Source organism: Neopelma chrysocephalum, unplaced genomic scaffold, assembly GCF_003984885.1.
Source record: "Neopelma chrysocephalum unplaced genomic scaffold, ASM398488v2 Primary Assembly neopelma1_26, whole genome shotgun sequence".
Taxonomy (NCBI): Eukaryota; Metazoa; Chordata; class Aves; order Passeriformes; family Pipridae; genus Neopelma; species Neopelma chrysocephalum.
The window spans coordinates 8,667,061-8,681,819 of NW_020897695.1; the positions used below are offsets into that span (position 1 = coordinate 8,667,061).

Genomic DNA, 14,759 nt, shown 5'->3' on the forward strand with positions numbered 1-14,759 from the left:
GTAAGGCAGGAGAATAACCCAGCTGTACTGACTACAATAGGGATAGTTGGCCTAGTGGTTTTGGTGGGTTAGCCTTCATAAAAAACACTATTGAATTCGATACTCTTTCTGAAGGACAATTTAAAAATCTGAAGAAAAACATGCCCTGATACAGGCACACAAACACTGGAGACACTCCCATCACTTTGCTCAAGTTATGGAAAACACTGTGAAATCTGGCAAAATATTTTAATGGTTTTCAACACCATATGCTGCTCATATTGCAAGTATAAATTCTATGTCATGTATGATCCTCGCTGATTTTTTTAAAATAGAAAACAATTTCACTTAAATAATTTTTTTTTTCTACTTGAAAGAAGACTTCAGGACTTAGCTGTGAGATTCTTAAATATGCTGTTGTCATTCCCTAAGACCTTTCTCTAGCATTGCTGCAGTCTGCACCCCACTTTGCGATTTCATAGTGCATGTTTGTGACAGGCATATCAAGCCATCCAGTTAGTTTAGAATTGAGCTGAGAGAGTGCTTTAAATGTAAATTTTGCTACAAACAGCGGAATAAAATCTAGCAAGCACTTCCTAGCTCTACCAGGAAGCAAAGCTATATTTAACTCATTTTAAAATTCATCAAATACATTCTGGGCTGATTCAGATCTTTGGTGTGTCTCTGAAGATAACATGTAGTGGAAGTGTCATACAGTCATTTGGGGGATTGGGCACATTCTGAGATTCTTGTCGGTGAAGACGTAGTTAGGACTGGATTGTAGAAGGAATGGTACATATAGATCTGAGGACTTAATATTGATTCTTTATTTGAAAATTTGAACAATCGCTGTTGTATTCAGTTCAAGAGCTTTTTAAGAAGTGCTGTATATAAAAAGATTAGTGTCATGCCAATGACAAAATTCACATGCATACATGAATTTTAAAAAGGATTGTCAGGTAGTACTTGGGAGAGAGTATTTCAAAGAAGCTAATACAAAGTGTTATATGATAATTTGCAGAAGTTTCAAAATGCATAGAAAGGATCCCTGGATATTAAGAACAAGCTGTAAGAATTTAGCTAAAATATCTGTGTACAAAAGGAGAAACTCCAGACAGATCTTCCTCCTTTGTTTCTCCTGACTTAGACTGCACCTTCCTGAAAGCTTTGTATCCCTGTAAACTCAACTGCTGTTACTGATAGAATTAAATATAGACTGGAATAAACCTCTCAAATTTCATGCTTCATATTTTGTAGGTGTCATTAGGTAAGATCAATTAGACTCCAAAAAATTGTTTAGACATGACTGCTGTCATGTCTCCGCTGGGTTTTTTGTAAGTACATATAGTAGTCTCTTAGTTTTAGAGAACCTGTGAACAATCTAACTCCATCAGTAAGATGTTTACTATTGCCTATATTCAGATATGACCTGGCTTTGAAGTTCAAGATTATGTTTTTTAGTAGCTGTAAGTCCTGCATTGCCTAAAATCCTTAATTAAAAGAAATAAAATGCTATACACTAACTAAAAAACTCAGAAATGGAAATGGAAACAGTATCATGCTTTTAACATATGGTTTAATGCATCTTGATTGTGGTTTTCTATTGTTCATGTGCTTTTGATTTGTTCTAGTACATGACTGCTGCTGCACCTATGCAAGGGACCTACATTCCCCAGTATACTCCTGTGCCTCCAACAGCTGTCCCTATTGAAGTAAGTTTATCTCCATCCATGAAAGTAGAGTGAAGGGGTAGCAGAACTCTTATGTGTTATTCCTTCTTGCACCTGTGGTTTGAAAGGGGCCTAAAGTTTCTTTATGGAGGTGGCTGGAAGCTCCCAGCTTTTAAAATTAGGACTGTACATTTCTTCCTCTTTTGTTTCCTTTCTTTTCTTTTCCTTTCCTTCTCTTTTCTAACCCCTCTTTTTATTTTATTTTTTTTTTAATTATTTGCAAGGGCTCTTGTTTTGCATTTGTTTTGTTGTACAGCAGGACGTGGAGTAAAACATCAGTGATTATGACTATTTTTTCCCCATGTACTTGGGAGGGAGATGGGAAGAGACAGGAAAACAAACCCAGCAGGCAAACCACGAAACCAAAAGAGATATCAAGAAGAGAAGATTGCAAGAGGGTTTGATGCGGTCCTTAGCAAGCATAGGTAATTGCTGAAACATTTAGCCACCAGAAAAAGTGATTGAGCAATGGAAACCTTCCTCTTGTATATACAGACGTGGAGGATGCTGCACTGACTGAGTGCTTTTCATCCTTGAGGAAGGATTCGCTCCCTCCCTCCTTGGGGCTGAGTCATGCTGATGACAGTCTAATGAGTAAGTATTTACTCAACCCTGTAGACCACAAGCTGCCGGGAGAGCGTCAGCTTGGCCTCCACTTCTGTGAAGCTTCATAAGGGCAACTGAGCACAGCAAGAGGAGGGAACCTTGGCATCCTCTTCCCTGTGTGCTTCTCTTTGGCACTACCCTCTTTTATTAACAACTTCTGCCCTACTTTGGGGTAAGGCAAGGAGTGCCAGGGTCTCTGTGCTTCTGTCTTCGACTGTGTGGACTCTGGATTTTGTGCTATTACTACTCTGTGCTGTGAGGATACTGAGTTAGTGGTACTGCTGACATGGTTCCACCAGCAGTCAAGTGGGCTTATCCTGTTTTCTCCTAGTTCTTTGCAATTATTCCCAAATAATGTCCCACAGGAAAGGCTAGTACTGTTGTATCATACTGATCTGGTCATGTTTCAGTCTTTTTTACCTCAATATAATTTTGCCCTAAGCCTCTTTTGTTTATAAATGCACCATGGGCGCCTCTTTTCAGATGCCATTCTTAAGTATTAAACTGGGCAGATACAAATATGAATTAAAAGAAGATGGTGGGATGGAGAGTGGTTCATACAACATTATTGGCTGCACACCATGCTGACCTATGCAAACGAGAGTTTAAATTAATTCTTCCTGAGCTCTCCTCCCCATCACCTGCTGGTATATTCATGCCTTCTAAAGTAACATGGTGTGGTAACTATCTACTGTAACAATCCAAATATTATCTGAATATATACCCTGTTTTACACTGAGCCAGTGATGATGATTATTGTTAATGTTTATCTGTATTCATGTAGCATCATGAACCAGGACCCTACCATGCTGGATGCTCCTCAAGCAGAGACCAAAAAATACAATCTCTGCGCCAGAGAGCTTACAATCTCGAGATGGACACAAACAGAAGGATAAAGACAAGGAAGTAGACAGAAAAAGATAATACTGACAGTCTGTTAAGCAATAGATATGAAGAATTTCTGAAAAATGAAACTGATATTTTAACAGATGTTTTAAAATAAACTACCTGTTGTTTACAGAGGACTCAAATGAAAACAAAGCAAATGCTTTGTGCTCCCTCTTCTGGTTCTGTTTTGTGCAATAGAGTAATAAAGCATGTTCCCCGAAGAGACCTGCTATTTGTGTGACCAACACACCAAGCATGAGAGTAAAAGAGAAAATGTAGCTTACTTTGAAAGAGTACAAAAAAACTTAAACCAAGTATTATACAGACTGTCTAAACAGGATAAGAAGTTATACATAATGTTAAGTTCATACATATAATCTTTTGTGTGTTTACTTAGTTACCTCTTGTAAACATATAAATTAAACAAAACTTCATTGGAGCTTTGACTTAACAGATAAATGTCTTTAGCGTAAAGGAAATTTATTTTGAAGGGAACATGCATAAAAGCAATGCAGAGAGAAGGGCAGTATTTTTCTAAGGTGGCTAAATTTCTGTTGGATGTGTAGTAAAGTGGAGAGCAGGAGGCCTAGATTCTTCCTTTATTACATTTTAAGTCAAACAAAATAAATGTGAACTAACTGTGAATTGAGGTAGGTAGGTGAAAACTAGAAGAGCCATGCATATGTTGTGAAAAAGACAAGAAGTAAAACCCAGAATCTACCAAAGTCAGAAGTTTTGCCTCTGGCTTTGAATGGACAGGGAACTGCCCTCAAAGGTGGAGGTGTTTTCCACTGCAGCCCGTGAGAGCAAAGTATTAGTGGTATGCTGAGAAAGTTTTTTGTTACTGAATTAATTCTCTAAAACTAATGATGGAGTTTGTTGTGTTAGCATGTGGTTCTGCTACCTCAAACTCTCTCATTCTCTAGAGAAATACAGGAATGGTGAGCTGATGCTGAGCTGTTTTGCATAATTTACTGCAGTGAGCAAAATTACTAAGTTTTTCATGTCCTCATTTGATTCTCTAGGGTGTTGTTGCTGATACTTCTCCACAGACAGTAGCATCTTCATCACAGGAAGCCAGTGGTCAACAGCAACAGATGACAGTGGAAACATCCAGTGAACATGCGCCTGCATATTCTTACCAACAGTCTAAGTAAGTACACGTACACTTTGTAGCCAAAAGGTTTTGCTTCTTGATTATAGCAGGACAAATTCGACTCCCTGTTTCAGCAATATAAATTCTGAATAGCTTTGTTAAGTTCAGACAAATTCTGGATATATAGCAGTGTAATTAGCAAAAGGTTTTGGCTGATGGCCTCACCTTGGCAAAATGTGCTTGAGTTCCTGCCTACAATGATATGCTCTCTGACTGTCTGCTGCTTTTCTGGACTCAGAAGGATCTCAACAACTGCGTTAACAATCATCACACTGGGCTAAAGCAGCATCTGGCATCAGAAGTTTAAAAGGGCTTAAATTTGCAATGGTGAAAATATTGGCACAGTACACATTGGCACATGTAAAGATTTCTTTCTGAAAGTGTAGTTCATGAAGCAGTATAAATTACCCCAAGTTGATATTTGTGATTGTGCAAAATTGGTGCCTTGCAGACATTAAGGGGGAAGGAACTGGAAATGGAAGAAGAATGGGTAGGAAAGAGGTGGGGAGAAGCACTGCTCAGTCTGTCTCCATTTCTCTGCTCCTTTTGCTTACTTCCCACGGAATACCTTGGAAAGTTCAAAATTTATGCACTGACTGGATTTAGAACTCTTTTAAAGAGTCCCTTCGTCTTCAGAATAATCCTCAAACACAGCTTCTCTTTGCTACGGTAAAACCAGTCCTCACAAAGGGAAGGTTACTTAGTGACAGGATACTCACTGGGACTGATCAATGTTGGACAGATTCTAGGAAGAAGCACAAATCGAGTCCTTTATTAATACATGTGTATTGAACACCAGCGTCAGTGTGAAAAGAGAATTACACATGTTTTATCTTGGGCAAGAAAGACAAATAGCCAGACAAGAAATATGTTAGATATGTCAGTCAATGCATCATGACTCGGTAGTTATAGAGGCATCAGATATGAGCTGGTATAGGAAAGATTAGAATTATACCGGTCTTCAATTACTTTACTTCATTTTTGATCTCTGGAAGTGGAAGATACATTTATTTGTCTACCATATGAGTAGCAAATGGTTTCAGATCACACACACTCCCTTTCTGACCACCATAAAACAGAAGACTGCTATTTCTTTTGTCATGCCCATATCTGTCTGTATGTACATATTACAAAAGCAATCAATCACAAGCTTTTTGTTGATGTACCCAAGTAGAGACACACTCTACCCATGTGTATCTTTCTAGCCAACAGTCTCTCTAGCATCTGTAAATAAATGATTGCAAAATACTTATAGAATACAATGGGCAAAGAGATGTTTGTATCATCCTATTGACTTGCTTTGATGGCTGTGTTCCGTAGGATTTGGATCTGGCCATTCTTGTGTCTTTGTTGCCTTTTACTTAAGCCTTAAAGCAGAAGGACTTAGTTTTAGAAGGCCTCATAAGGTAGCTGTAAGCAGCAGATTCTGGCGTTTTTCCACATAAGAGAAAACTGCATTGCAATTCTTTATTGAAATGGGTGCTGTGTTTCTTGCCAGTGTGGTGAATTTCCTGAGAATGAGATCCCTCATCTTTCCCTGTCATCTACAGCCTTTTTGCAATGATGGATATACTTCTAATGGCACTTGCATTTATATTCAGGGAAATGTCTTCCTTTTTTAATCACACAGTCAGCTCCACTACAGATTTTTTTATTATACTTATTTCAGTATTTTTTTTATGAAATGGGCCCTCTATTTATGTCTGCCAGTTGCAGGCATAAATGCAGTGTGGGAAGCTGTAGAAACAAGCAAAATACACACAATATACACAAGATAACTTCTGACAAAATATTTCAGTAACCTCTAATATAAAGCCAAGTGAAGTTGTTTTATAATTAAAATATAATTTTGTCACTTAGCTTTTTGAAGGGCACATTTATTAATAACAAACATCATGCCCAATATACAACAGCACTTACCAAAGCAAGATAAGAGAAAGTAATCCACATGACTGGACAATGATTTTGTTAGATAAAGGCAAAGGCGGACAATATAAAATTATTTCATAGGAGCTGATCAGTCAGGAGAAAAGTTATAACAGCATATTTCCTTGTATTTATTTTCTTTGCAACAATCATGAAATTACAGGCAACGAAGGAGAGACAATGTACTAAGAATGAACTGGGTGGTATAAGGACTCTGTACTCTCTTTGTAAGTAGAAATAAATCACAAAACTTAAAATTTAAGTTCCACTTTTTTAATCAGCATATATGTTCTTTTATTTAATATGCTGAGTTCTGTACTTGAGGATCCCACCCAAAGATGTTCAGAAATGGTAACTTCATGTCAAAAACCTGGCTAACTATTGTGTAGGTAGAACAGGCCTTGATTTCTGAGCAGAGGAATCTACTTTATGAGGAAATCACCTTAACTGTTTTAGACCTTACTCCTTTTTTTTCCTTGTAAATATTTAATTTTGCACATAAAAGTGTGAAACCAGTGAAATGGAGATCAATGGATATCCTTGCCCCAGAAAAGTATGCACTATTACCTCCAAGCAAAAGTCTGCTGGACGACTTACTCCGATTTTAAATGTGGAAAGAATTATGTTTTTCTGGAGCCTTTTGTGGGCAAAATCAATGCCAGGTTAGATTAGAGAGCATGTGCTGTGACCCTTTGGTGACACCAGCCACTCTACCCAGAGCGGCAGAAAAACCTCAGAAGGTGAGCATCCAACTTGAATACTCCTACCGGAAATTATGCATAGAAAACCTGAAGAAAATAGTTAATTGTTGCATTCCACATAAATCTATTGTTAACATTCAAAGTATTATTTTTCAGGCATCATGCAAGGAAAAAAATTCTTTGATAAATTTAAAATTAAAAATTGTAGTTTTAGGTTTGCCATCCCAGACAAAAAGTTCTGTGGCAAATGTTAGATAATCAACATTCTTCACAATTTAACTCATAATTTAAAAACTAATTTTAAGCTACAAGGGCAAGTGTGTTAATGCATGCAAAAGGAAAGATACTGGATTTTCTTTTGTTGAGCTTTGGTCAGAAAAGAATTTTTTCCATGTAAGTTTTGAAGACTGTAGCAAAAACAACAGCTGATCCTTACTGATAGCCCTAGACATGGAACAGCATTTATACGTAGGTTCTACATCTCCCCAAAGATCTCACAGTCTTGTTAAGATAAGTTTGATGTGACATATCTTTAAATGACATGAAACCTCAAAAACAGAAAATGAGAGTTATCTTCTGTAAGAAAAAGGTCGATAGTCTTGCTTATTCCCTGTGCTAAATTTAGAAAGATTTAACACTATATGATCAAAAAATATATTTTTCTAATTCATATTATCTTGAATGTTTCTACTAAGTTAGACATAACTGGCTCATTAAGCAGACTGCTCCACAGTCTAATTGTTCTTGCCATCAGAAAATGTGTTCTTTCTAGCAAATTGGATGTATCCTTTTATTGTAATTTTATCCTTCATTTCATTATTAGTATCCAAAATAAATAGCAGCACTAATTATTATGAAAATATTCACCCTCTTATTGAATTACTTTTGAAAGATTTACATGTATTCATTTCATTTCAGTGTTGTTAGACTGCCTATTAAGCATAGCATTAACAAGAGTAAATTCATCTGCTTAGAATGTGTTAATGTCCCCAAAGCAGGAATTCCCTATTTTTGCCCGACTATTTTCAGCTTATTGATGGTATCATATTTAAACAGCTGCGAAGTTAGTTTAGCTTGGATTACTTTTAAAGTGAATTGGGTGGAAAAAAAGGAGAGAAGCCTATTTCGAAGTTATTTTGACTTAATGACCACTTTAATTCAATTGTTTTTACAGACAATAAACAGGACTGAAGAATGTCGGTCTGAAATCTTTGCCTTGAATGGAGAAACTTCACTGAACAAGAAGTTGGCTTCCAGTTTGCACAGGCGTCAAATGAATGCTTTTTTTTTCTACCTTTCCCAATGAAAACAAAACAGTGTTTTTATGTGCTGTGCAAATGGTTCTGTCATGTAGTCTGACAATTTTATTTTTGCTATATTTTTTTTTTCAACTAAAGGAAAAAACCCAGAGGAAAAATGCTGGGTTGACATTTCATCTGGACGAACATTTGAATTCAGAATTTACCTGGAGGTGTAGCTAGATTTATTTTTTTTTTAAACAGAAAAACTGATGATGTCAAGAGGGAGCAAGTTGCGATGAAAACCAATTGTCTTCCTCAAAAATTAAGCTACTCTTTTTCTCTCATTTTCTTTTTCTTTTGTTTTAAATCTAGAGTGTTTTTTGGTTTTTTGTTTTTTGGGTTTTTTTAAAGAAATGTTTAGGTAAGGTTTATCTTGAATCTTAATTGCCTTAATTTTAAGGACGTCAAAGGCTCTCAAGGCAAGCTGTCAACGTCTTGTTAGAAAACCCGAGAATGAATTGAAACTGCTCACACCGGTGCTGGTGCAGAAGTTTAATAGACTGAGTTTTTGGGGTGAACAAAAAATAAACTGTACAGTTTAAAAGAAAATGATTTTCTTCTTTTGAAGAAAAGTTGATGATAAAGGAACTGTGGCAACTGAAAGGATTGGAAAAATGCTGGGACTTTTATGAACTTTGTCTTAATTGTTGACAGAAAAAAAAATTCTAGAAGGCTAAAGCATTTTACAGTAAAGTTATTGAATTGAGAAAAAAACTTGCTGCATTATAGAGAATGCAGGGTTTTTTTCTTGCAGAATGCAGATTTTTTTATTTACAAAGCGTGATCGCTAGCAAAAGCATTAGTGCTTTTTATCTGCAGTCTTTTTTATGAGCTTTAAAAAGTTTTTAGTCTGCTTTGCTTGTCACATTGCAAAAACCTAGCTTAAGAGCATTAAAAAAAACTTAAGTAGATAGGAGCTTATGGTCAAAAAAAGTGCAAAAAAAGCAATAGATAGAAGAAATTGTTGACAATTTCTGTAGTCTTTCCTAGTTGTGAACAAATGCAGCCTATGGATGGCCTATTTTATACCAAAGATGAAGTGACACCCTAACGCAGTCCAGAAGATAGAGGTTTTTTTCTTTTTTTATCTTTATTTGACCTACATGGCCGGACCAGTTCTTACTTTCTCGTTTGTTTAAACTATCTTCCACTGGTGTTTTACATACTGCATATGTTTATAGTGGAAATTTCAGAATAGTTGGTATTAGAAGCTTTTTGATGATGTGCTTTGGAGACCATCCTAAAGCAAGGGGATTAGGTTACCAACTAATCTGTCCAGGCGGGCTTTAATTTTGATGAGTTTTTATCTTTAATTGCCTGATCTTTGGTATTTCTACTGAAACAACAGTCTTCCTTCTGAATTCCAACATACCGCAGATTCATTTCTTCGCCTCAGTCTTTGTCATCGTCCAGCATGCATAGCCACCTTAATTCTGCATTTATTTTTCAGTGTTGCATTTGAGTTGCCAGGTAGATGCAGGAGAAAGCAAACTTGTTCTTTCTTCTCATTTTAGCTCTCCCATACAAGCAGAAATTTTGAAAACGATGTATTGTCATGCAGGCAAGAAGTTAAAAATTATTCTTTTCTGCTATGATTTCTGTTGTCTTAATACGTTGGCTGACAATCACTAATTAGTATGATTAGGCCAAAAAAACAAAAAAAAAGACACTAAATTTAATCCACCAAAACCTGTTTTACAAATGACTGTTATTTTCCATAGAGTAATCTTGATTATGGTCCTTAGTTTTTCCAAACAAACAAATGGAAAAGGTGAGAAGCAAGTCAAAAGATGATTTTTTTCCTTAAGGAGGCAGAAGAGAAGCAGCATTTCAGTATATACATACATGCACACATATCTATGTGTCAAAATTAAACCAAACATTTTTAAACTTTCCTCCATCCAGAAGAGAGGGGAGGGTTCATCACATTTCTTGTGGTGGATTAGACACAGGGTATCCATTAAAAATAATGAAATTAAAACATGTATTGGATCAATCTGATTCAGCTGCCCAATCCTAAAAAGAGGTCTGTGTTTCCCTAACCTGAGTTTTTTGGGGAAAAGAACACAATTATTTTTTTAAATTGATAAAACAAGATCGTATTTTTTAACATAGTGGGAGGGGGGAGGGGGTTTCCCAAATAAATGCTGCTAGATATGCAACATAGAAAAGAGAGAAATGGGAGTTCACATGGTTCTTCAGCATAGGAAGAGGGCCTGATTTTCAGAAGTAGTAAAACTGCTTTCTCCAGAGTAGTAGTTGATATTCAGCTCTTCTGAAAACCAGATGATGCCAAAGTAAAAGAACAACATCATCCACAACATCTTTTCAATTCAGAAAAAAGCCAAACCCTCTCTTTCTGTTTCATATGCTGTCTCATTACTTGTTGCTTTTTGAGAGTGGCACTTGAATTTTGTCCTTGGATAAAGGTTCCCTCTTTCTTTGGAGGGCATAGGAGGGAAAAAATCGATCTAGCCTTATTTTCTTCCTTTCTACACATACTCTCTTTCTGTCTCTCTCCAAGTTATTTGTACAAGTGGAGATAATCCCCAGCACAAGTCAGTTATATGTGAAATAAACACATTTATTTCTGTGTTAGTTCTAATGTGACACAAAAAAAGTCTCATTTACTATCAACAATGAGGCTACAAGGTAGCTACCATGTGGCTGATGAATATGCTGAGGTACCTTCTTGTTTCTATTCAGAACTCTGCTGCTTTATTTATACATTCAGAAGCATTTTTCTTATTTTTTTCAGTGAAGTTAAACAATCTCAGTGTTTTTTATTAAGCCAGACAGGCAACATGATATCATAGTGCCTGTCACTTTTAAAGTGTTTCAAGTGCATTCTGTATTAGAATTGTTCCCTTTTTTTTCCATGCTATAATGTTCAATAGTGTTTGAAATCAAAAGAAACGAGCAAAGAAGTAGAGGAAGAAGAAGAGGAAAGAAAATGGATCCCTTAAATGCAATTCATCTTGTTACTGATCCCAAAAAAACAGTGAACTGGTCTGAAAGTCTATGAATTATAAACACTGTGAGCCTTGAGTATAAACAGTCATAGAACATAAGGTAAGAAAAAAGCTTATTTGGAACATACAAAATGCTCAGAAGGTGGTAACTTATTTCTGAAAGTTAAAAATGAGATAAAAGTGAACAGTGAAATAGCAACATGCTGCATAGATGTCATAGGAGAGGAATACTTGGTGGCCTCTGAAATCTAGAACTGGTTTTCTTTGTGTTCTGGCTAATATGATTTTTTTCAAGGTTTATTGTTGTTATTATCTGGTAAAGTTTCTGTTTTTCTTTTTTTCTTTTTTTTTTTAAGACCTGAATTTGTAAAGTCACTATCTATGTCTGTCTTACCAACTTAGCTTTAAATATCAGGAGAGTTCCTGAAAGATTGCAGAAACATCTCTAGATGTCTAAGGCAATGGTGCCTGGCCCAGAGGTCTAGAAGTAACATCAATCCATAAGCTGAACTGCATTATGTACTTTCCATCACACCTGAATTCTTGTAAATAATCAAATCTGGATGTTTGGGTTTGGTAATTTTGTTTTTACCTTATAAGTTAAATACAGAAGGGGTGTCAGAAAATTATGAATTATGGCTAGAAATTTCTGAATACCTGGGCTTGTCATTGAACATTGAGGAAAAAAAAAAAGACATTGGAACTGAAGAGAATATTATACTCGCAGGTGCTGACCCAAGTGTAGATCAGGGCACTGAAAAATCTTACTGTTCCCACTGAGATCGCAGAGGGACTCTTCTTCCTATCTGGCTCTACTGCTGGTTTTGTAAGCACTTTTCACCTGTGACAGTCAGGCCTCAAATTGTGAATGTCCTCTTATTGCCTTCCAGTGAAACAGACTCTTGAAATGTCCTTAGCCTGTGCTTACCTGTATAGTTCTGTTTACCAAGAGACTGCCTTGGTTGTGTTGGTCAAGAAATCCACCGTAATGCAGAATGAGGCATATTTGAGAGCAACTGCATCACATTGTATCATCTTCTGCTATGGATGCATGCCCAAATGTGGAAGATAAAGGCTGGTCATTAGAGAAGTGAGGGCTTAAACTTTCAGTGGGCAATTGGGCTGTAGCATTCGAATGGATTTTTACACAAGTAAAAATCAAATGAAGGGTATTATTTATGTATGTATGTGTACCAAAACTCAGCAAATTTGAGGAAGCCTGCATTGTAATAAAGTTTATTTTTAATATGTCATAGTATTTGGATCTATATTATGTTGTTTCTGGTACTGAAGGATGGGACTGATACTAAGTGTTTAACAAATTGCCACGCTTCATGATTTTAAGCTTGATGGTGCTCCTCATGCCACTTCATTTTAATGCTGAGGTTGACATGAGCAAAATAGGTTTAGGCAGACTTGCTTAACTCCACCTATAGCAGAGTCATGCTAAAGAGTGATAATGTGCTTAAAGTAATGAATCAATCCATTTTTAGTGATGAGACCAAATGTGGTAGTTGAAGATAGTAATGTTTGATACACGCATGGTCAACATATCCTTTCAAAATTTTATTTAACATGAAATTGGTCTGGATATAAAAGAAGTGCCCTAGGGTAAGGGATTTTCCTGGTCTTTCTCAGTAGCCCACATGAACTAAGAAAACAGTCACGGTGTGATGGAAATGCAAAACAGAAAACAACAAAAATGCTCACGTTTGATGCATTAGTCTATTCTGTTTAATGACAATTGATTCTAGTAACAAAGACTCCTTTCATTTCTAATACACATACACTCAGTCATGCACACACACTTTCTCAGAAGGAGGGCTGAGTGAGCAGCAGACTTCTCCCCTTCAGTGGAGCAGATTTCTAGAATCTCAGAAAGCAGCAAAGATGCAGTGTGAGGAGAGTTATTTTCTTCTCAAAAAGAGCACCAACTTTTTCTATATTGCTCCTGTCCCCCAGATAGGCTAGAGCGCTGTATGTACCCCAGAGATTTATTCACCTTTGTGCCTCAAAGCAGGCAGAAGAGACCCTTTCTTCTCCCCTTTATTAACATGCTCTTTGTTAATATTGAACAGAAAATTATGAGAGTAAAGCTGTAAAAGAAATGAATCCCAGTGTTGGTTCAGCTTTCCATGATAAGAAAAAATTCTTGTGTTTATTTCAGTTGTTCAGTTCAGTTGTTAATTCCCCAACAGTGACAGCTGAGTTCCTTTACCTTAATAAAAATGCATAATGAAGTGAAAAATGTCAGCCTTTGATAGGTTCACAAATCCATTTTTCCTTGCAGGTCGAAAGCCTGCAAGGTGTAAGCACCTTCCAAGATCTGGATGTGTTGTCCTTAAGAGAGTATCTGCCCAACATTAATTTTTCTGCCTTTAAGTGTCTTTCTCTTGGATAATAATTTTATGAATTTGGTGAAATTTACAGTCAGTTATATTTTTAAAAGCCCAAAAATACAGCCTAGAGAAGAGAACATGATGTTTATGTAATTAAAGTATTATTAAATATGCTGTATTACAGAGTGGAAGAAAATTCTACTATCTTTTAGAGGCAAAACAATTTTATGTAAAACCAGGAAGTGAACAGAATTCATTTAGGAATTTTTAGTTGTTCTGCTTTTTAAAGGAGAATGAACAGATTCTATCTGTATGAAAAATCAAAGCAGCTTTGAAAGCAGATGAACTTCCTATCAAGAAAATATGCATCACAAAAATGGGGCAGAGGTTCTTTAAAGCCCTTACAGACCTCACTGTAGCCAAAATGTAGAACACAGAACCTCTGCGATACATTAAATTATGAATCTTATTTATATGGGCATCTGTGTGCTGATGTCTCAGAATGTCTTTGAAAGATCTGTACTGCTATGATTTTTTTTTTTTTATGTTTTCCATTTGTAACACAATCCTAAATAGCTGCCATTTTCCCACTCCTGGGGCTTTCTGTAGATCAGTGGATGTTAGGTTTAAACTTCTGTTTTCTTTGATGAAGCTTTCAATAAAAAAATAAAGAAAGAAAAGAGCTGGGTGACTCTGTGTTCTTGTGACACCTTTCTGCAGAGACTTCCGAAGGCTGTGGCTCTGTGCTGAGAACAGAGGGAGCAGAAGGGCTTTGCGGCAAAGTCTGCTGCCTCTGTATCTTCACCAAATGGAAGGAAAGAATCAGAGAGACAAGTAAGCTGTTGGCCCATCAGCAGCACAGCCACCCATGTGCTTCGAGGTGAAATGCAGGAGAAAGTTTTTCTCACACCAAGACTGAATATTTAATGCTGATGGGTATGTGTTGTCCAGGTTCTCAGCAGTGCACCTGCTAAAAGAACATTGCCTCTGGTTCTGAGGCTTATTTTAAAGAGTGACTTCAAGACAAAATTTGCCACATGGAAGACAGAAAATCTTTATTTACGGAATAAGTACAGCCTAAGCAGTGGTAGTGCAAGCCATGCTTCATCTTGAAAGGAAACTGGAAAGTAAATTGCCTCCTCAGCCATATCTCACAGGGAA

General features: G+C 36.6%; 1 protein-coding gene across 8 annotated transcripts in view; it reads left to right on the forward strand.

Annotated features, from left to right (window-relative positions):
- RBMS3 (RNA binding motif single stranded interacting protein 3) overlaps positions 1 to 14,278 on the forward strand; it is a 601,210-nt gene extending 586,932 nt beyond the window's left edge. For 4 of the 8 annotated variants that reach the window (XM_027675444.1, XM_027675445.1, XM_027675440.1 and 1 more), the window contains 3 exons: positions 1,611 to 1,691; positions 4,229 to 4,356; positions 8,161 to 14,278. In XM_027675444.1, the coding sequence (XP_027531245.1) occupies positions 1,611 to 1,691; positions 4,229 to 4,356; positions 8,161 to 8,167 (216 nt within the window). In that variant the 3' untranslated portion in view covers positions 8,168 to 14,278. Of the gene's footprint in view, positions 1 to 1,610; positions 1,692 to 4,228; positions 4,361 to 8,160 lie in introns of those variants that run through there. The other 4 variants (XM_027675439.1, XM_027675442.1, XM_027675446.1 and 1 more) reach the window with 2 other exon arrangements.
- The last annotated feature ends 481 nt before the right edge of the window (positions 14,279 to 14,759 follow it).